The sequence below is a fragment of the Oenanthe melanoleuca genome, chromosome 8 (genome assembly GCF_029582105.1).
Source record: "Oenanthe melanoleuca isolate GR-GAL-2019-014 chromosome 8, OMel1.0, whole genome shotgun sequence".
Lineage (NCBI taxonomy): Eukaryota > Metazoa > Chordata > Aves > Passeriformes > Muscicapidae > Oenanthe > Oenanthe melanoleuca.
The window spans coordinates 2,217,475-2,238,879 of NC_079342.1; the positions used below are offsets into that span (position 1 = coordinate 2,217,475).

The 21,405-nt window shown below is 46.3% G+C and overlaps 1 protein-coding gene across 2 annotated transcripts; it reads right to left on the reverse strand.

The window, feature by feature from the left end:
- Positions 1–95: 95 nt before the first annotated feature.
- Positions 96–11,755, reverse strand: USP1 (ubiquitin specific peptidase 1). Of its 2 annotated transcripts, none has more exons than XM_056498078.1 (9): positions 11,614–11,755; positions 11,247–11,440; positions 10,030–10,153; positions 9,600–9,707; positions 8,943–9,103; positions 7,652–8,364; positions 6,371–6,541; positions 5,060–5,261; positions 96–1,731 (listed from the first exon to the last, which is right to left on the reverse strand). In XM_056498078.1, exons 2-9 carry the CDS (start codon positions 11,405–11,407, stop codon positions 1,026–1,028), a joined length of 2,346 nt encoding a protein of 781 aa, XP_056354053.1. In that variant the 5' UTR covers positions 11,408–11,440; positions 11,614–11,755; the 3' UTR covers positions 96–1,025. The 2 variants fall into 2 exon arrangements, with proteins under 2 accessions (XP_056354053.1, XP_056354054.1); XM_056498079.1 differs by having other exon boundaries at positions 11,247–11,412; positions 11,614–11,733.
- Between the last annotated feature and the right edge of the window lie 9,650 nt (positions 11,756–21,405).

Here is a 21,405-nt window from a genome sequence, read left to right on the forward strand (position 1 = left end):
TTAATTCTTTAAGATCATTTCCCAGCCTTCTTGTAAGTGTTCCCAAAGCCCTTTCCCTTTCTGCTTTCCCTCTCCAAACACAACAGGCTGAGCTGTTTGTCTCAGATGTGGATCATAACTTTTTTATTTTGTATGTACATTCTTAAAGCATCAAAGCCAAACGCTCTCCTTTTCCCCCACGTTTCAGTGAGCTCCAGGTACAAATTAACTTTAGTTAGAAGGTTCCAAACCACCCCAAACAGATGCAGAATTGAGGGCTTCACTCTCCAAAGTACAAAATTATTTTAATTACACTACACTCTGTCTCTGGTTTAAAGGATTAATCACACCTATTTACACTTTGCTCGTTAACACCTATGCACCAAGATGCAAATTAGACCAGTCAAACACTTCCATGAATTCAGTTCCCTCCAATGCTCCAGACAAGCTTCCCAGACCCTTTTCCTTGTGCTTCAGGGTGCAAAGAGCAGGGAAGAACTGGAGCAGGAGAATAAACCACGTCCATTACCCAAAGACTAAATATGAAGTGTTACTTCCCAAGTTACAAAAATACACAACTTCTGATGAAATTTGCTAGTTAATATACATTTACTCCAGGGTATGAATACAAATAACTTTTATTTAAAAAAAAAAAAAAAAAAAAAAAAAAAAAGGGGGAGGGAGGAAGGAAGAAAAAAAAAAAGAAGAAAAAAAAAAAAAGCTAATAATACAACAGGCATGTCTGAGACCTAGAGCTGCATTAAAACCACTACTGGGTGCTGTGGGCATCGTTTAGGATCTATACAAACTGGTATTTCTAAAAGGTCAGCGCACTATTCTCCAGCAGAAAAGTTATGGTGTGAGTCAAGTCCAATGTCATGTTTTGTTAATTCAAGTCGAGCCACTTGACACCAAAGGAAAAAAAACAAACCAGAAAGATGAAGAATCAGTAGCTTCAAAAAACAAACAGCTGTTCCTTCCAGGTAGTTTGGATGCAAATCAGAGAGGTGTATGCAAATCCCGAATATTTACAGTCCAATACAGCATCACTCTACAATTTTCTTATAAAACAGTAGGTACGGAGTCGATGTCGATGACGATGTGGGAGAGAGAGAATTCAGAAAGTCCTTTTCCTCTGTGACCTTCACCTCGGAGTCATCGAAGAGCAGCCACTTGCCCTCGTACTCCTTGAGGCTCTGCAGCACGTAGAGAGCTTTGTTCTCCAGTCCGCCGGCCGCCAGCGCCGGGGGCTCGCCCTGCTGGGGCCCGGGCTGGGCGCCGCGGGGCTCGGGCGCCGCGCTCAGCAGCTTCTCGGGGTTGGGCTGTTTGCTGGCGCACAGCTCACAGTCAGCCTTGCTCTTCTGCCCCCCCAGCAGCCCCACGGCCTCCGTGCTCTTCTTGCTGAGCACCTTGCCCGGCGGCGCGGCGCCGCTGAGCCGGAAGGAGACCTCGCCGTCGTCGTAGTCCTCGGCCACGGCGCGCGCCTCCTCCTCGGTCAGCGGCTCCGGCTTGAGCGCGGCGTAGCCCGGCTCGGGCAGGAAGTTGCCCCTGTCCAGCTCCAGGCTCTGCAGGTCTGTCACCTTCACCGAGGCCGTGTAGTGGCCGCTGCTGATGGTGATGCCGCTGTGCATGACCACGGCGAAGAGCCCGTAGGTGTCGTTGGTGGGCCGGGTGCTCCACTCCTCCAGGGACAGCCTCAGCGGGGTCAGCAGCGGGGTGTTGATCTTGGACAGGCCCCCGTAGCAGTCAAACCTGCCAAGGGACACACAGCTCACACATCTGGCCACAGCACCTCCCAAAAACGCTTCAGGTGGTCCAGAGGTGCATCCTTATCCCTTCTCCTCCAAGGGAGGACTGCTCCCTGCATCTCAAGTACCCCCAGTCAGGAAAGGCATTTTTATGTCTATTGTTAAATCTTACAGCCCAAAAAGTGGAAATTCTAACGATTTCAGCAATCTCTTTTTCTAAAGTTATCAGCTAAAGATCATTTTTAAATAGCGATGATAAAAGTTCAGCTGATTGTTATCACTCCTGCTCCTATCTCTGCACAAACACCCCCTTCTCTCACCATCCTGTTCAAAAACAAACCAAAAACCTCTTCAACAGCCAAGGCTGAACCAAGCAGGGCTGGGTTTGGTTTTTTCTCCTCCTGAAAGGGTCATTTACTAAATAAAGTGTTACTTATTTTACTTTCAAGTAGCTTTAATATCACTCAGATTGTGAGTAATTTTCCTCAGCTTCCCCCAGTGTGCACTGTAGCTGTGTTAGTGGTGCTCACCTGGGATTCTTCACTAGCTGTCCTATGGCAATTCTAAATTTTTCAAACAAATCTGTAGCTGATTTACTTTGGAAAAGCCTCTAGTATTCCATAAATAGTATTTTGTTCATAGCACACAAATTTACCAGGAGAGAAAAAGTCCTTTCATTATAAGGATCCTCTACAGAGTTTGGAGAGAAAGTCAGTGTTGGGATTTCATTATTGTGCATCAGCCTCCTTGAGTAATTCTGCTCTTGATGACTTGCACATTGCATCAGCCCAGATCAATTAACCCCTTTATTAAACAATAGGTTGTGATGTCCTAATAAATTCCAGGGATGACTCAGTCTTACTCAGCTGTGAGGGTGTTGTAGGGAAAAATACTGGGGAGTACAGGCAAGCCCTGTAAAACTGAGGTTGCCAAGAGCTCACTGCTCTTATCCTAGGAAAAGCTGACTTAAATCCAAGGAAACTGCAGCCATGGCATAACTGCAGTAACTGATTAGTATTTTCCTGGATTTAATTTTGGTTCTGCTTCACTCCTGTTCTGAGCCATGAACCCTGAAACAGAAATAAACACAGTGACACACACACAGATCCTCAGTCACTCCAGATCTCTCAAATCTCACATACACATTTCACTCCACCAAAATCAACACGGAAGAGAATAGAATCAGAAATAACACAACTTAAATCTTCTGAAAATCCCTATTGTCAGTAGCCAGAAATAGAGATATTCAGAAGAGAGTCAAGGAACACAGAACTGCTGGCTGATAAAATCCAGTTCCACTCAAGCACACTGGGACAATCATATTGACAGAAAACAGGAAAAAGCAGGCTCTACCTTTCTTCTCAATGACATCCAGCATCAGAAAGATTTGGAGAGGAGGAAATAAGAGAGGAAATCTTTTCTTATTAGCTTTTTGTTCTTCTTAATGATAAGAATCTGAAGACAGAAAAATTGCATGCCAAGTACTCTGCCTGCTCTGACTGATGCACTTCAAACACAGCAAACCTGATTTCTGCAGCCACATCTTTTGAAACCATAAATTTTACCCACTGCACTGAATTTCACAAGACAAAAAACTGATTTTCTCACAGACTGTTAAATTTCTATAGTGGAAACTCTTAATTACATGTTACCAGTTAACAAATTCCTTCTGAACAGCTTCACAGCCTGCTCACACATGGCCTGGCATTTTTCCCCACACACACACTTGCTAAAGAGAATTACTTCTCCCCAGGCAAGGAGATTTTCACACTGGCTGCTTTATTTTATAACAGACCACTTTGCAAAGCAGCATCTAGAAAAGATGAATAAAATCCCTATTAACTTCAAATATGTACAGCACCCTTCATTTCTCATTTATTTGCAACTCAGTCACCAGACAACCCAGTAGAGAACAACTGAGCAGACCAAATTCCCAAATTTTTGTGGGAGCTAAAAGTTGTCTGAAGATTCTTCTCTTAAAAAAAAAAAATCAAAGTTTAAAGCCAGTAGAAGAGTTTGTTACTGTTTTTAGCAATGACAGGGTCTTGCCCAAGATAAAACATCCAACCAAAAAATCAAGAAACTCTTCTAAAGAGTTTCAGCTTCATCACAGGTTTCTATGTCAGGTTTTCCACTCTGACTTCCTTAATCTCTGACTGGTAGCCCTTGGTACAAAATTTATGGAATGATTGAGGGGACACATGAGGAAAACCACAAGAGGTTGGATCACTCTGACCTGGAAACTGGTCTGAGTGTTTTGGAGCAAGGACCTGAAGCTGGCCAGGACAGAAGTGAGTGAGGCAGGAGAGAGTTGATTAACTGCAGGTCCTTCCTCATGGAAACAAGAAAATAGGAAATACAGGAGCAAATGGCAAATAATTTTCATGTTTCCTGATCAGCTGTGATGATTTCCAAGAGTGCAGCTGTAAGTCAGTCAATACAAATCTGTATTTTAGTAAATATTGTGGAGATCAATGGAAAGACAATTTTGTAGGTTAGGAAAGACTTTGGAAAGACAAAGGAAATTTCCTTTCTGCTTTGTCAGAAACTTGGATATTCCTGTACAGTGCTGTAGAGACAGATTTTTGTTTCCTCTCATCCCAAAGAAAATCCCTAAACTCCTAAGTATTGGAAAAAATATAAAGAACACTCCCACAACTTCTTTCAAAACATAAGGATTGTCACAATTACAATACCAAACTGATTACTCAGTAATTGATTATTAATGATGCTGATACTGTTGTGTTTCTAAAGTAATTGATTTTTTTGGGGGGGGGTGTGTGTGTGTGTATTAGCTCATTAAAATGTCTATCTGATGATTTTTATTCCCCAAAATTTTAGTGTTCACGGTCAGGTAGAGACCAAAGTATTTCTGAAGGAATCTGACAATTTTGGGGTAATGAGTCATAGTTCTTTAAGTTGTCTATCTCCTGATTATTTTTTTTTTCTTCACTCACATTCAAGCAGAGACAACCTTTGACCATAAAATGCAGTTCTAGTAAAGCACTTAAAGTTGCCTCTAAACTCAGAGTTTATTTACTTAAAACTTTAAAAATTCCCTTAAATAAGGGGATATTTAAAGTAAATAAAGTTTTAAGAAATATCAGGTTGTTCTAAGAGTAGAGCTAAAAAATTTTAGTCCATTTTTCTGCAGGTAATTTCTGCCACTACCTGGAACAACACAAAGCCTTTATGGCATTGGGAGCAGCATCCCAGTGATTTAATTCCAATCTGGAAATCTTCTGGAAAAATTCCAAAGCATTTCCAGTTCTTGGGGTAGGATTTCCCTTGCTGCAGGACCCTGTTTGGTAGGACAGGCAATGCATACTCACTCCAAGCCACTGGCAGCAAAGCACTTCAAGTGAATTGTGATCACTTCGGGCATTTTATCGAACAAAAGGCTGCGCTCGGCTTCCGTGTAGTGGTGGCAGTTCTCACAGAAATACTTGTCCTCTCCCACAATCCTCTCCACTGAGGCAAACTGGGAAATTGCCCATTTCAGAGTCTTCATTTCTGTTTTTGGCTCTGGAGAAACTAGAAAAAGAGAATCGTTGCGTTCACAGATGTGCCAATATTTACATCCCGCCAGAAAAGCAACAGAACAAAATATGTCAAGTCCAGACCACTCCAAACCTGCAACACTGCAAAGAACACTCAGTATGTGCAAAACATGTGATGTAATCCAATCTCTGGAGCATTTCAGGAAGGGATGAAAACATCACTTAATGGATATCATTACTCAAAATTAGAATTTTCTCCAAAGCTCGTTTCAGATCACACAATTTTGTTGCCATGTCTGGAAATGGAGAGCTTGTATGAGACCAGAATTTCACTTATTAAGGCAAACCCCCAAAATAACCAGAAAGTTCCCTCTCACTTCTTGCATTTTGCCTCCCCTGCCACCCTCACACTGCTGACAGGATCGCCCGCTGTCGGCAGCACTTCACACAGGAACATCACTCCACACATTTTCCTCTGAATCCTTCAGCAAAATGGGGAGCAAAGGCAGGAAAAGCTGCTCCAAATTAAGCCCATGGCAACTAAAATTAATTCTGAAAAAAAACATTCTGATTTTCAAGATGTGGTTTTTGCCGCACTTCCTTTTGAAAACAGCTAAAAACTGCATATAGATCAATAAAATTTGTGGAAGAGACCACATGACTGGCATTTACAAACATAATACAAATGTTATTAAGGTAACAACAACCAAAAATACTAAGTTTTTTTTTTTTTTAGTAACTAGGAAAAAAAGCTGGATTCTTGTTTCTTTTATTTCTAAGAAAAAATGTAAATATTTCTTATAAAAAAGAAGAAAAAGCAAAATTTCTCATTCAGAAAGAAAAAAGACTCAAATCAAAGGAAATACCTATTTTCAAAGCAAGAAAACAGGTGCCTAAGTGATGGATTGTGGGCAGTCCATGCTATGTGCTAAGATCTGGAACAATTTGAGTATTATCTGGATCTGTCAATATTATCAGCACCGTGTTTCCAAAGTCTAAAGTTAATCAGAACAGGAGATAACAGCCTCTAATTTTAGCCAGCACAAACAGGAGCCATGCTCCCAACTGCAGCACTGTCCCTTCCCCACGGCTGCCTGAGGCAGGCACACACCTCACAACTCTTTTTTTGAGGGAATTACTTACTTTCAGAACTCTCCTCACTTTTAGAAAGTTCATCTTCTTGCACTGGGACACTGATGTCCTGGAAATCTTCCCGCCTTTCCGTGAAGCACTCGCACTCCAAGCACCTCGTCCTCAGCACTAGCTGGCCCTGGAACAGTTTCTCCACCAGCTCGAAGACAGCCAGCTCTGTACCTGGAGAGAGTACACAGCACATCCCTGAACAAGGTGCACTTCATCCCAGAGACCCTTCAGATCCTCCTTATCCTTGGAAAAAAAATCACTGTTACAGCCATGGCCTTTTAGGGATCTCAGATAGGGATGAAAAAGCAGAACAAATCACCTGCAGTTTTCATGGCATCACCTGCTTCTAAGTAAATAAGGACACTCTGTCTCTTGGGCCTGTAATTTCTATTCTAAGACTGGGTTCTTGTTTTATACTTGAAGTGTGACAGTGTCACATTCTGGAATATTTGGTTGTCATCAATGCTCTGACTCCTTAGCAAGGATTGCTGAACTCCTCAAGGAGCACCACACTGTGGGTCTGCCTGGTTTCTATTTATTCTCAGTCCTCTCCTCCTTCCTAAATTTACTGGCCAGTTTTGACCAAATCTGCGGAAGAAATGCAGAAGACTCTTCGTTCCTTCAATTTTTTTATAAAAAATTGGTGGGTGGAAAGTTCCAAATTAGTAAGTACTGGATTCACTGAGGCTCTTCCTTCAACATATATTTTGTTTCATTGACATAAACAAAATCCAGACCTGCCAGCCAATTAGCATTTCTAATTGGTATCTGTTAGATCTAAATAGATTAGATCTTTAATAAATCCTGAGTCCTTCCTGGTTCTTGGGAAGCTTGGGAATATGCAAAGATTAAGGAACTGGAAAGGAAAAAAAGAGGATATTGTTTGTAAAACCATAGCTAGTAGGGTTTGGTTCTGTTTGCTCCTGCCAGAAATATCCCTTTTCATCTTGAATCCACTTGCTCTTTCTATGGATGACAAAAATTAGTGGTAAATACAAACCTGATAATATTCTGCCTTTTTTATACATATTGTACATTGATCACAGAATGTTAAAGAAATGCCTCAGCATCTAAACTAAATAGGTCAAGTTCTAAAAGAAAAAAAAATTTACAAAACACATATAAAAATAAATTACTTTTCCTAAAAAAATCATCTTCAATTCCTGAAAAATCTAATTTTGTGTTGAGAGCTCTGCAGGCTGTGCAGTTTGAAGGCTGACTTCCCACGCATTGTACTTTCTTAATCCTACTAATTTTAAGCCCATCCACTTGTGCACCAACCTTCCTTTTTTGGTTCTTTTTCAGTTCCTTTTCCATGATGGCTTTCCACAGGAGACGCTGGTTCATGATATTCTTCTTTACTGTCACCATTTTCACACTTGACAGCTGACTCTTCAAACTCGCATTCATACTCTTTCCCAGGGTCTTTGGGTCCCAAGTTTGTAGTTAACTTTCCTAGACTGTAAAATTTGGACAGGATACTGGGCTGTTTGCAGGAAGATTTTAACCAGTTTAACCTAAGGCGTGACTTTTTCTGCGTGGGCTTGGCGCTCTCGCTCTCCCCGGAACACTTGGCAATGGCATCCGTTTGGTTTTCCATCTTTTCTCCCGTGGCTTTCCTCTTGGACCTGGTTTGTCTTTGATTTTCTTCTGCTGCAATTTGCTCCTTTGATACTTTGGATTTTTTCTTGGCGTTGCCGCCCTCAGCGTCGCTTTTCCTTTTCCCGTTTCCCTTGAGCAGCTTCTCCTTGGCCGCGTCTCCGCCGTGGCTGCCCAGGGTGGGATCCTCCTCCTCAGCAGGGCTGACAGATCCATTGCTCTCAGAGGTTTGGTAGGCTTTTTCCTCCAGTTTAGCTGCAGGCTCTTCCACAGGCAGTTTGTTCAGCTCTTCCTTCTTCAGCAGCTGGCAGGTTTCCTGGATGTTGCCCAGGATACACTGCAGGACCTCCTGAGCATCATGCTGCAGGTACCCTTCGTACATGGGGTTCAGCTCTCTGTGCAAAGAAAGGAGCAAAAAATGAGGGCTGGGTGTCCTTTGCTAACTGGGGAATGGGCTTGAGACTGGAATCAGGGATTTAGAAGTCAGGGATCTTCTCCAGGCATAGAGAGGAGTCCTCTGTCACAGAGCTGGGGGAAGGTTCAGCATTGAGGATTTACACACACCCAGCAGGGGAGCTCCTCAGCTCCAAGGGGATCCTTCCCGTCCCTGGCAGTGTCCAAGGCCAGGCTGGACAGGGCTTGGAGCAACCTGGGATAGTGGGAAGTGTCCCTGGCAGAGTGTGGAACTGGATGAGCTTTAAGGCCCCTACCAACCCAAACCACTCTGTAATTCAGTAACACTTCTGTACCTAAACCTTCTTTTAAACTCCTTCTGCATTACAGTCTTACAAAGCCCAAATTTATTTTCAAGTTTCCAACACCACGGTGCCAATATTAAGCACAAAAATCTTCCTTCCCAGAAGGCCACCCCAAATTTAAGGCCATCTACCTTCCACCAGCCTCTAAAGCTGGGCAGTGTAATGGCCTGGAAATGTCAGGACAAAATTCTGTCAGCATTTAAGGGGATTTGTACCTGAGGGTGTTCAGCAGCCTTCGGGGCTGAGTGGCCAACTCATCCGTGTATTTCTCTGGGTTTAGGAGAAAACTGGCTTGAAGCTGCTCAACTGAAAGGATCAAGGAGTGCAAACTGCAGATGAGTTCATAACTTGCCAAGGGATCTTCTTTACAGCTTCCCTGCAATGATAATGTAAAAGGAATAAAAACACTTGCAACAGTCAATCGGCCACAAATTAACATTTTTCTCTCCTTCCCTCCCTTGGTTTTCTGTATTTGGCTGAATTTTTGTCTGCTATGGGAGGCAGGTGGGTTTCAGACAAAATTTTGTTGTTTTTTTTTTTTTTTTTCCAAGCAGGAACCAAACATAAAAGCCCAATTAGCCATTGGTCTAAAATCCCAAACCATCCTTGCCCAAACTCCCATTTCCATCAGCTCCAGGTACTGTATCATAATTATCTTTGTGCCAGAAGCATGGTCAAGTACCTTCCTCAAATTAGACTTCAAAACTTGTGCTAAAGTTCAAAACAACTCAAATACATCTTTCATCTGAAGTAACAGTGTAGAAAACAATGCTGAAAAGCTTCTTAGAAACAGAAATCAGTTAAATTTTCACTGCATTCAGGACAGCCTCGCTTGCAAGGTTACAAATAAAGAACACAAGGGGATTTGTTACCTTTTCTGCCTTTTGCTCTCCTTCCTCCTTTGAAGATTCTCTCTTCTTTGAAATAATGTTATATAAATGTTTTACTCCAGTTTTAAAACCAGGACAAAAATATAATACCTGAAAGCAACAGTTGAAAACATGAGAATAACTGGAATAAGAAGTTATTCCACACATAAATGCACATTTATAATCCACACAGCTCTGCATGTCCCCAGGCACACAAAGATCCAGGATTTTTCACAGCAGGGAGGAGCCCTGAGTATGGAAACTGAAGAATTTCCCAATCAGGACAACCACAGGGCACACATCTCCTGCAGCAGCATCTCTATTTCCCTGCTATAATGAGATGCCCTTTATACTGCACCCACAATGAAGTGCTTTGACCCATTTGTGCTTAACCAAAATCTCCCTTTTGGAGCCCCCCTGGACATGGCCTCACCTGCAGGACACTGTTCAGGTAGCACGTGTTGCCCAGGTTGTTCAAGCCCACAAAAGGCAACATGTTGTCTTTTTTCTCACAGCTGACAAGGGAGGGGGGCTGCGCTGCAGGAACCACCTGGTCACTGGGAAACAGAGAATTGGGGTAAGAGACACTTGGGGAAAAACACTCCTTCATCTCTCCCCCCCTCAGAGAATTCAGCACTGAGAAATGCAGATCAAAATCATGGCAAAGTGTGTCTGAATTCATTCTGACTCCTCAGCAACCCACCCAAAACCACACAGGAAAAAAAACCTGCTCTAAGTCCCAAGACATCAAATACCAGGAGACTGATTTAATGGATCAAAAATTTCATATTTAAATACTTTTGTACATGCTTTGTTCATTCATAAGGCAGAAAAATGTGCATAGAATGTATTTTTACATAGTCCCCTGCTCCAGTCACATCATTTCTGGATGCAAAGCAAGAGCAAAAAAGCAGAAAAAAAAAATCTAAAAAAAGAAACCTGATACACTATACACAGATCATTATTATTAATCACTGCTAAACGTGATTAATACACTGTAATGACATAACAGAAACAAAATTCAAAGTCTCAAATTATTTCTAACTGACCACAATTTTCTTTTTCCCACTTAAATCCCCTCACCAGCAATGAAATGAGTTGCTAGATTTGCTCAGGGCCTGAAAACCCCAATGAATGACAAGAATTAAAGATCTTAAATATTTTCACTAGAGCTCACCTTACCAGAAAATTAAATATTAATATAAACAGTTCAGTGACACAATAACTACTTATATTAACTTAAAGCAAACCAACTTTTTTAACTAATCCCAAAGTTTGTGCCAACTAAACACCCCCAAGGGGGCAAAATTGTTTTGGCAAAATAGTTATTGAAAGTTGATTACAGTGATTAATTAGGTTTTAAAAACTAACTTCTGCAAGTGATCCCAAAGTTTGAGCCAACTAAACATCCCCGGTGGGGCAAAGCTGCTTTCGTAGAATCGGAATTGGTTATAGCAATTAGTTGTTCAGTTGGATGAAGCCGCCCCGACGGTTAATTTAACGTAAATTAATCGAAGCGCCCGTTAATTTAATCTGGCGCGTGGTGCTGCACGTTATTTATGCGAGACACGAAAGCGAAAGGAGCGGAGGATGGAGCAGCACGAGACCGACACAACATCGCCACAAGAACTTGTCCCGCGCGGCACTCACATCTCGGCGCCTCGGAACTCCGCGCCCTTCGGCTCATTTTCCTGCGCCTCGATGAAATCCAGCACTCGCTTCGCCTCCTTCTTCTGAAAGAGCTTCAGCGACAGCCTGTTCTTCTTGGAGGGGCTGGCCCTGGCGCTGTCGCCGGGCAGGACGCCGGGCATGGTTCCTGCGGGGCGCGGCCGGGGCGCTCACACCTGGCGCGCACACACACACACACGCGCACACCAGGCGCCATTTACTCCCCGAGGGGGCCGAGCGCGGCCCCGCCGCCCCCCGCCCCGGGCTCGGGCCGCCCCCCCGCGCCCCCCGCATGTTCCCCGCGGCCGGCGGGGCCCGAGGCCGCGGTGCGGCCGCTCCCCTCACTCACCGCTACATGCCGGCCCCGCTCCCGCTCGCCGTTACCATGGAGACCGCGGGGACACCGTCAGCGAACTTGGCGCGTTTTTTTCCGCGCGCCGACGAGGACCCCCCCGCCCCGCGCGCGCCCCGCCTCGCGCCGCAACCCCCCCTCCTCGCCTGCGGCCGCCCCGCGAGAATGCCGGAAAACCGAGCGCGCCGCTGAGGGAGGCCGGCGGCCGAAAGCCATGCGGAGCGGCGGCGGGGTGTCTGCCGGGAGCCGGACGACAGACCAACGGCGGCTGAGCGCCGGCGCAACGCCGCCACCGGCCCCGCAAGTCCACTGCCGCATCAGGCAGCGCGGCGGGCAGCCCGCTGTGGGTCCTGCCTGAGCGCGCGCGGGCGCTGCTAACGGCCCGGCCAAAGGGCTCGGGTTCGGGCTGTACCATTTGCGTGGGGAGAACCCTCCACCCCCCCCGCCGGCGTGAGGTGAGTTGGTCTCGCCGTGACCACGCCCCCTTCGCGGATCGGCCAATTAGAGGCGGCGGCTCCGTTCCCCCCTCCCCCCCCCCCCGTCCTGAGGGCCCGGCCCGCAGTGCCCGAGAGCGGCCCCCTCAGAACCTTCCCGCGCTTTTTCCTTAAAAACCGAGCGTCCCAGCGGGAGTTCCCAGCGCATCCCGGCCTGAGGGCTCTCCCGGCACAGCTCTGCAGAGGGCAGTGAATAATTGTTATCGCTCAGGCTGCAAAACTGCTGGGTTAGGGATTACCACGCTCCAAAAAAGATAGAATATGGGAAAATACTATGGATTACTGCATTCTGCCCTTTAAACTGGCCCTTCCAGCACATCCAGTCTATAGCTAAAGGATGCACATTGCTTACACACAAAGGTTTTCTAACAGGAAAGTTTGTAAGTTAGATGTTCTATAGGATTCATTGCATAGCTGACTGAACAATACCCAGACCTGGGCTTTGGTGTGAGTTACCCCAAATTCGAGCACTCAAAAGCTGAAGTTCCCCAGGACAAGCTGCTGCTGCCTCCCCTGAGCGTGGCATTGTTAAGCACTAAAGCAAACTGAACTCCACAAAATCACCTTTTTTATTTTTCTCTGCAGTCTTGCAGTGTTTTTGGGTATTTTTTTACTGCTGCATAAATTCATTATCACACAGCTCACCACCCCTAAATACTCACATGAATTACAGAAGGAATTGTGTCTATTCCAACAGTCATGCTCCTGCACAGGTTTTGATTTCTCTTGCAGGTAGAATATCCAGGTGTGCCTGCACATCCAGGGTTCAGATTCCCAGGGTGAATATATTGATTTATTTCCTTGGCCTGTGGGATGCCCAGAGCTGTTGGGATACTGCATTCCCACTGGACATGGATGGATTTCCCCCGGAGCTCTGCCATGTGAACTTTAACTCCACAAACACTGCCTGGGGTCCCTGCAGTTCACAGACACTCAGGACTACAGAGCTGCTTTTGTGTGAGACAAGAGTCTTATCCAGGTGGGTGGTGCCCAGGGGTGGTGGAAGTGCTTGGCTGATTAATAAAGTGTTTAATTAAGGTTGGGTGACACTGCTGGTTTGAGGCATTGGCTGAGGAGTCACTTCACTGGTGGCTGGAAGGTGCTGGGCAGTCAAACCTGGGGTTGTGATGAGAAAATCTCAGAGTGTTTGGGCCTTGAGACTGGTTTCCAGGCTGGAATAAACCCTGAGAGCATTGCTCAAGGTGCTCCAGGCTGGAATAAACTCCCAGGACAGAGCTCCAGGTGCCCCAGGCAGAATAAACTCCCAGGACAGAGCTCCAGGTGCTCCAGGCTGGAATAAACTCCCAGGACAGGGCTCCAGGTGCTCCAGGCTGGAATAAACTCCCAGGACAGAGCTCCAGGTGCCCCAGGCTGGAATAAACTCCCAGGGAAGAGCTCCAGGGGCTCCAGGCTGGAATAAACTCCCAGGGAAGAGCTCCAGGGGCTCCAGGCTAGAATAAACTCCCAGGACAGGGCTCCAGGTACCCCAGGCTGGAATAAACTCCCAGGACAGAGCTCCAGGGGCTCCAGGCTGGAATAAACTCCCAGGACAGGGCTCCAGGGGCTCCAGGCTGGCTCTGGGATACAGAAGTGCCCTGACCCAGGCTGTTCATCTGCACCAAGGTCTGCCCTGCCCAATGTGGCTGTGCAATCTTCTTCAGAAAACATGAGAGAAGACTATTTATATCCAATTTTACACTCTGGGAATGTAAACCCACGTTAGGTAATTCCTCATTTCATAAGCCAGCTCAACTCCAGGTGTGCTCCTGCCTAGGAACACCATCAGTGACATTGGAAGGCCAAGATTTGGGGGTAAAGTCAGGCTTGGGACATTTGCAGACTCATAGTTTGACTTTTGAGGGGCAGTAACAGTAGAGAAGGGAAAGGAGATGTTTGCAGAGCAAATTTGGGAGACTGGATGTGCACACAGCATTTCCCATGGTGGTTATGGGGCTTTGGTCTGTGTGTTACTTTTTTTTTTTTTTTTTTTTTTTTTTGGCTAACTGAGCAGGCAGCTCAGTTTCCATAGGTAATATCATTATTTTAATCAACAAATGCCTCTGCCACACAAGCAGTACATAGGCAAACCCAACACCTCAGAACACTCACTCAGCATACCAACTATAGTTGGAACAACTTTACCTGCTCTTTTCTCAAAGTGTGGGGACAATTCCCAAATGCTCCCCTGAAGAGGTCTGTGCTGAGCTGTTGAGCAGCCAGCTCAGTGCCAGCTCTGCTTCCTGCATTTTTAAAATTAAAACTTCCTGTTTTATTTTTTGTACTGGTAATTTCATCTGATTACATATGACCCTTACCCTGCTCTAAATAATTTCTTTCCCTTAATATACTCACAAATTAATCCCTAATTCCCCATCATGGTTATTCTGACCAAACCATGCATATGTCATTTTTAATTTCTACTCTAAATTAGTTCTATCTGCCTTTGAGAGACAAAGCCAATATCATTATGAGACATTCTGAGTGATATTTAAGCTTCCCCTCTGCCACCTGGATGGAAAACTGGGGTGAAATCTTAGCTGCAGGTCTGTCAGTTGATTGATTTTTTTTTTTTTTTTTTTTTAAATTAGGCAGCACAGTCACACTTCTGCCTCCTCTTTCTTCTCTCTCACCTTCCTCTGATGAGTTCATCAGCTGTAATCCCAGTCCAGGTTGTCGTTGTATCCAAAAGTTTGGGGCACAGGAAGGAACCCAGGCAGTGCCACCCCCAGGACAGCCTGCTTTGCTGATTCATTATAAAGTGCCCCTGAAGCCATGATTTATTTTCAGGAAGCAGAAGCTGCCCTGGTTGGGAAGGAGCTTCACCCACCAGCCTGACATGGAGCTGTGCTGCCTCAAAGACACCCACACAGCTCCATCTCAAACCTGCCATCCAGCAGCTCCTTCCCACCGAGGAAAACCCTCCCTGAAATCTCCACCAGCCTCTCACCCTCTCAGATTTTTATGCCCCCTCTTAAAATACAGCTCCCTGTCAGTGCTTAATGCTGGGAAATTTTTTCCAGCAGGAAAAGGTTCTGTTTAAATGTAAGGAAATGGGGATTATTTTTTTTTCTGTATCTCTCCAAACCCACAGTAACACCTAATTAAATATTTATGGCAGCTTAGCACGCTCCATAAAGGAACTGTTGTCTAGAAGGCTCTGAAGCTTCACTCCATACAGTAAAGGAGTGTTTGAGGCACAGGCCAAAGAAGGAGCAGGTGCAGGAGGCAGTGATTCCTTATACATGGTCCTGGGGCACTCCAACGTTCAAAATCAAATTATGTTTCATACTATGGACTTCACAGCCATGTGCTATAAAAATAGCTGTGCTGGGAGACCAGAAATCTCCACAGGCACAGCCAAAAATAACCACATGAAATGCCTGGAAGGAGCAGATTCCCCAGAGATGGGATTTCTGGAGTCCTGGAGGCAGCCTCCAGTACAGAGCACAACTCCCAGCAGGGGAAAACCTCCCCAACCTTTAGCTGTTGCTGAATCATATAAATCAATTTCCAGAGCCTGCAGCCATATCAGTGATAGGCCTATAAATCTGTCAGGGCTCTGGTATTGTTAGAAATATTCTGTGAGTTTTGGTGCAAATTGTGTGCAGACAATGTGCTCTTTCAGCAGGCTTGGATCACATGGGGACCTTGGGGTGGGAAGTTCTGCAGCCCACGCTGGGCAAAACCCATTTTATTGCTGAGGAATATGGCTGTTGGTGAAATTCCCCACACAGAAAAGGTAAGAAACCATCCAGACAAATAAGAATGCTGACTGGGAAAAGTCAGGACAGGACTGGCTTCAGGCACAAGGAATAGAAATGAACATTTAGGGATTTTATTGTTTGGTGGTCCCCACAGTTCATGCAGACTCTGTGCCCTTTCACAGCCAGAAACAGGAACAAATTGTCCCACTTGCTTTACTCCACAGGAAAGGAAATCTGACTCCTCCCACAGCCAGCAGCCTGGGAACGTCCCAAACCCTGAATTATCCCTGCTTGATGAGCTACATCTGCTTTCAGAGCATCTCAAATCATTTCATAACCCTGCCTTTAACTTCAGTGCTGCTGCCTCGAGGTATGTGGGAACAATGTGGCCACTGCAGAAGTCTGAGAGCCCCTCTGCAGGGCTGTGCCTGGCTCTGGCAACAAAACAGGATGAGTTTGGGCACTTTGGTGTCAGACTGAGGGGTGAGACAGCACAGCCACTGTCTTCTGTCAGGGGTGAGATCTTAGTTTGGGTCACAGAGCAGCTCGTTCCCACCTGGGGACTTACAGCAGCTTCAGCTTCTGCCAAGGAAAACCTGGCCCAAAACCTTGACCTCTGTGGCCAGCTGTTTGCTGGAATCCATAAAAATACAGATTTTAGGGGAAGCAGGAAAGAATAAATCAGAAATTGCTACAGTTCTGTAAACTCCACAGAAAGCCTGCAAGGAGCTCCTTTAATTTCAGCTTCAGAAGGCAAATGTCAGTTTGGAGGCTTGAGCCACAAAGCATGAGCTTGTCTATGCACAAACCATAACAATTTCCTCCATGTGGGAGAGTTTATAAGTTTGGAGGTCAAGGTATTTAGCCACTGATAGCACAGCCTTGGCTCTCATTTATCTCCCTCCTAGGAGAAAACACAGTTGGATTGTGATCTGTGAACTTCCTAGAGCTACATGTGCCTGTCTGATAGCTCAGAAAATAGCAGTAATTGCACCTATAATATAGAGATAAAGTAGATTAATTAGTTCATAACAATAAACGTGCAGTTCTGAAAATCTGCCAAAGGCAAGAGGGTTCTATGGCCAGGTCCGGGACAGAACATTTCTCCTCACATCTCTCTGAAAGCAAAGCTGCAGGAAAAAAGGGATGTGCTGTATGTGGTGCTGCTGCATCCTTAAGGGTGTTTTCCCCAGTTTTTCCTGTCTGTGCATATTTTCTTGCACGGATAAATAAGGATCCAGAGCTTCTCTGGTAGCAGAGGCAGTTTGCTGCCATGGGCTGGAATTCACATCAGAAGGCAGGTGCTACACTGCAAACCACAGCCAAAATAAAAACCCACAGAAAATGCCTGCCTGTCTCTGTGCTCAGGTCGGGGTGACATCGCACGGAGCTGTTGCTCACTCCTGGAAGCGGAGGAAGGAGGAAGCCCGACCTGCACATGCTTGCACCATCTGCTGGCAGCATCTCTGTGGACAGACATTCCTAGGAGGGATTCTGTGACTCCTCATCCACACCCAGGGACACGAGGCCACGTTATAAAGGCTTCAGATTCAGGTGAGGACTTGTTTTTCTCCACAGCAGAGCCATCTCTGCCAGATTTAAGGAATTACACAGCAAAGTGACCCCAACACAAGCAGGGAACTGCAGGGCCTGTGCTCATCCAGAACTACCAGGTCTTGTCCCCACCACAGTGCCATCCCCTCCCGAATTTCTGAACTCCCTGCTGGAATCTCAGCTGAAGAATGGAATCCTGTCAACTCCTTGCCATCCCAGATACCTGATAAATATTAAAATGAAACAGAGCCACAAACATCATAATGTGAGTGAACGACTCAAGTGAAAGTGAAACTTGGTGAAACCATTTGTGATGTTGAGGTGTGCAGGGAGAGATCATCTCCTCCTTCTGCCCCACCCCTTGGTACAAGAAGAGGCTGTAAGTGGGTCACAGCAGGGAGGTGTCCAGGAAAAACCAACATCTCCTCCTGCAGGCTGCATTCTGTGGAGCTCACAGCACCAAGAACATCACTAGATGCCCTTGCTTGGCTTTTAGAGAGAATTGGCAGTTTTATAAAGGTAACATCTTTATCCCTGCAAAGCCAACAGGTCACATTTGACCCTTCAGCCTGGAGGATGGAACTGGAGGAATCTCTAGGGCATCTCTAGGTGCAGCTCCTGGGGGGGTTGCAGAGAAGTTGGCCCCTGAGTCATCAGGCACTAAACCACTGCTGCAGGGCAGGAACTCCCAGCTGGTGACTCAGTGGGAATCAGACCACAGAGCAGAGGGGCAGATGACACATGAGTGAAAATCCAGGAAACCAAAGCTAAGGCAGAGAACAGCTGAGCCTCTCTCTGTTATGTGAATGGAGCAGCATTACAGTAAGCCCAGGGTCATGAACACACACCTGCCCACAAGAGACTTAGGGAAAAATGAGAACCACTTTACAAGGGACAACTGAACAAAGAAATTCCTTTTGAATACATTTGGAGTCTGTCAGTGGATGTGTGAATTCCAGCTGCGGCTGTGCCAGGGCCACCTGAGCTATGATCAACAGTATTTCTTGTTCATTGCAGGATCCCAAACTGGTTTGGGTTGGAAGGGACCTTAAAGCTTATCCCATTCCAGCCCCTGCCATGGGCAGGGACACCTTTCACTATCCCAGGCTGCTCCAAGCCCTGTCCAGCCTGACCTTGGACACTTCCAGGGATGGGGCAGCCACAACTTCTCTAGGCAACCTAAATACTTGCAAGGACATAACAATTTCTTTTTGGAAACACAACTACAGCAGATTTATTTGCCAGGCAAGCCCACGTGGTTTGATGTGAACATCACAAGGGTGATCCATGTGCCATAAGCAAATGAAGTCTTTTCCATATCACTTTGTTGATCACAGGATGTGCACAACCAGGGTTGCACAGGGCCCAATGAGCAGCAGGTTGGTTCCTGGAGGCTGTTTCTTTTTCCTCTCCTGGACACAGAGGTTGTATCTACTCTCCACAATTTTTCCTGCCTGCATCCAGCTGGTTGGGATATGTAGGGAAGCTCTGGATTTGGGGTGTGAAAGGGGATGCATTGTCAAATTTCATGTCTTGATCCATAAAACCCTCTCAAATAGAGCTGCTCTGTTGGGTTGATATTTGTACTCCTGCAGCACCCAGATACTGGCAGAAGCATTTTGCCCTGTTCATGCTGCCAGCCAAAAGTGGAATGCCACAGGCATGGAGGGTGGATGGGGCAGGGGTTTGGCATTCCCAGACCATACAAGGCAGCTCTGTGAGCACAGCAGAAGTTTGCACAGCATCTACAAAAATGGATGTTGGCACAAACATGACATCCTATAGAACAATAATGATTCTGTGCTGCCTTTCCAAAGGGGCTCAATCACATCAGCCCCTGCTCTGGCTTTGCAGGCTGTGGGCACAACATCAACTCTGTTGCCTCTCTCTGCTCCTGTCTGGCTGCTCTTGGCAGCTGCAGGGCCTCCAGGAGGGTCTAATCCCACCCCAGTAGGGAAACCTTCCCCAGGGAGTCCTTTTCCCATCCAAACCACCATCCACCCTCCAAGGCATTACAGCCAGCCAGCAAAGTCCAGTGCCTCTCTTAAAAAACACACATAAAAGTTGAATCAGGTGGTGAAAGGCTGTAGGAAACCACATTCTCCTTGCTGTTCTTTTCCCCTCTTGTATTGACCTTTGAGAAGGAGCCCCTGGGCGGATCCGGCGCAGCGTTCTGACCTCCCGCCGTGGAATTTCACCTAGTCATTTCTGTGGCACACACAAATCCTTGGAGCGGCTTCTCTGGCTTCAGAAGTAAATCTAAGTGCCTGTGGCTTGACAAATAAACAATCTGAAAGCTCTTAATGACTCACAACCTCGCCTAAGAATAGCTGAACTCTGCAAGATGGAAATTCAGCGCGGGGAGCGCGGCCTCGGGAGGAGGGAGAGCTGGAGCACACAGTGGGACATGGGCAGGGAGAGGCTGTGGCTGCATTCCTGTCCCCTCCCAGCTCCTGGCAAGCTGCATCTCAGAGGATTCTTCGATATTCATGTGTATCAGCCACCTTGGAGCACTCCCCAAATCCACCTAATCCGCCTTTAAACAAATTATCAGGTTTCGTTTGTGCAGACAGCAAAGTTCCCCTTGTTTATCCTGCTTTGTTTGAAAGCACCATTTATTCTCTGGGATCAAACAGGTCACATAAGTTATCCACATCTCTATATTACACTTCCAAGCACCTAGAACTCATGGAAAAGACTCTTTTTCCTCCAGCTGCTGAGCAAGTGAAACCTCAGTGACTGAAAAGGGGAACTGGGTTTGGCTGTTTCCTCAAAAATGGGGTTTTTGGTAGCTGGTGCTTTTCTGAGGCACACTTACAGAAACGTGAGCTGTGAGCTGCCACCACAGCTTCTTACCCCCCACACACACCTTTGAGCACTTTAATCTAACCCCAGGGAAAAGAGAACAAAAACAAGCTCAGCTGAATGTCTGCAACCACAAGAGCTTCCTGTAGGAGCCCAAAATTTCTGCTGCAAAAGCCTCATTGTTGTCATTAGGGCTCAGGGATCATCATGGGTGAGCACAAGGGATGGGTAATGGATAAGGTGCACGCTCCCAGGAGCAGCAGGAGAGGTGCTGTGTCTCCAAGGCCATGGCTGCACATCAAAGTTGGTTTGTTGATCAGGATCAAGAGAAGAAAATAATGTCGGAATCACCCCCCACCTCCACCAGCAAAAAAATCCAAAAAACCCAACAAAAAACCCAATACCATCATCCCTGTCTTTTGGGCACTGCCAGAATACCCTGAGCAGCAGGAGCAGGGGCTGTCCTGGGAAGGATCCCACACTTTTCCCTTAGTTCTCTGACCTGTTGTTAGGAAGAAATGTGTCCCTCTCACTCAGCACCAGAGCCCCTCACATGAAAAGAGGGCAGACTACCTCTGGGCAGAGCCCCAGTCACTCCTGACCAGGGTAAAGGGATATTTGATTCCTCCCTGTTCACCAGGAGCCTGGGCACTGCCAGGAGGGCTCTGCAATTCCTGGGTGATGGGGCAGCAGCCAGAGCCCAACCCACAGATCTCCCCCTGTGATGTTCCCAGTCAGAATTTAAAGGTCTTTGGGCTCTTCTCAAAGGAAGGGGGATCCCAGTGAGCCACATCCATCCCCACTGGATGCTGAGTTCCTGGCCCAGATGGAGACCATGTGGTGCCCCAGCATCCCTGCAGCTGCTGCTCTCCCACGCTCTGCCACAGCTGGAGCAGGGCTGGGATTTGCCCCCGTGTCTCGAAGACAAGGAAAATCAAAAGCTTGATTTTTTTTTTTCAACACCCAGTGTTGAAGGTATTATTTGGCATCACTATACTGATTCCTGCCTGTCCCACTTGGTGCAGCTGGGATGGGGCACATGGGGAGGCCCAAAGGCTAAAGCCCAAATTGCCTTTTCTTTGTATTTTCCATGTGATTGCATTCAGGAACAAGGGTGGGGCTGAAGTGACGAGCCAGAGAACAGCTGGTGCAAAAACAGTTCAAGTTCTGCATCCCGAGCCCATCCCCGCCGATTTCCCTTCCCACCGCATCTGTGCAAACAGGATGAGCTA

Excerpts from the sequence above, each read along its gene's own strand:
- USP1 (XM_056498078.1), bottom strand. The coding sequence starts at position 11,407 with ATGCCCGGCGTCCTGCCCGGCGACAGCGCCAGGGCCAGCCCCTCCAAG. Across the intron at positions 9,104-9,599 it reads GAGAGCAAAAGGCAGAAAAG|GGAAGCTGTAAAGAAGATCC; the intron begins GTAACAAATCCC and ends TTATCATTGCAG. Across the intron at positions 5,262-6,370 it reads AAGTGAGGAGAGTTCTGAAA|TTTCTCCAGAGCCAAAAACA; the intron begins GTAAGTAATTCC and ends CTCTTTTTCTAG.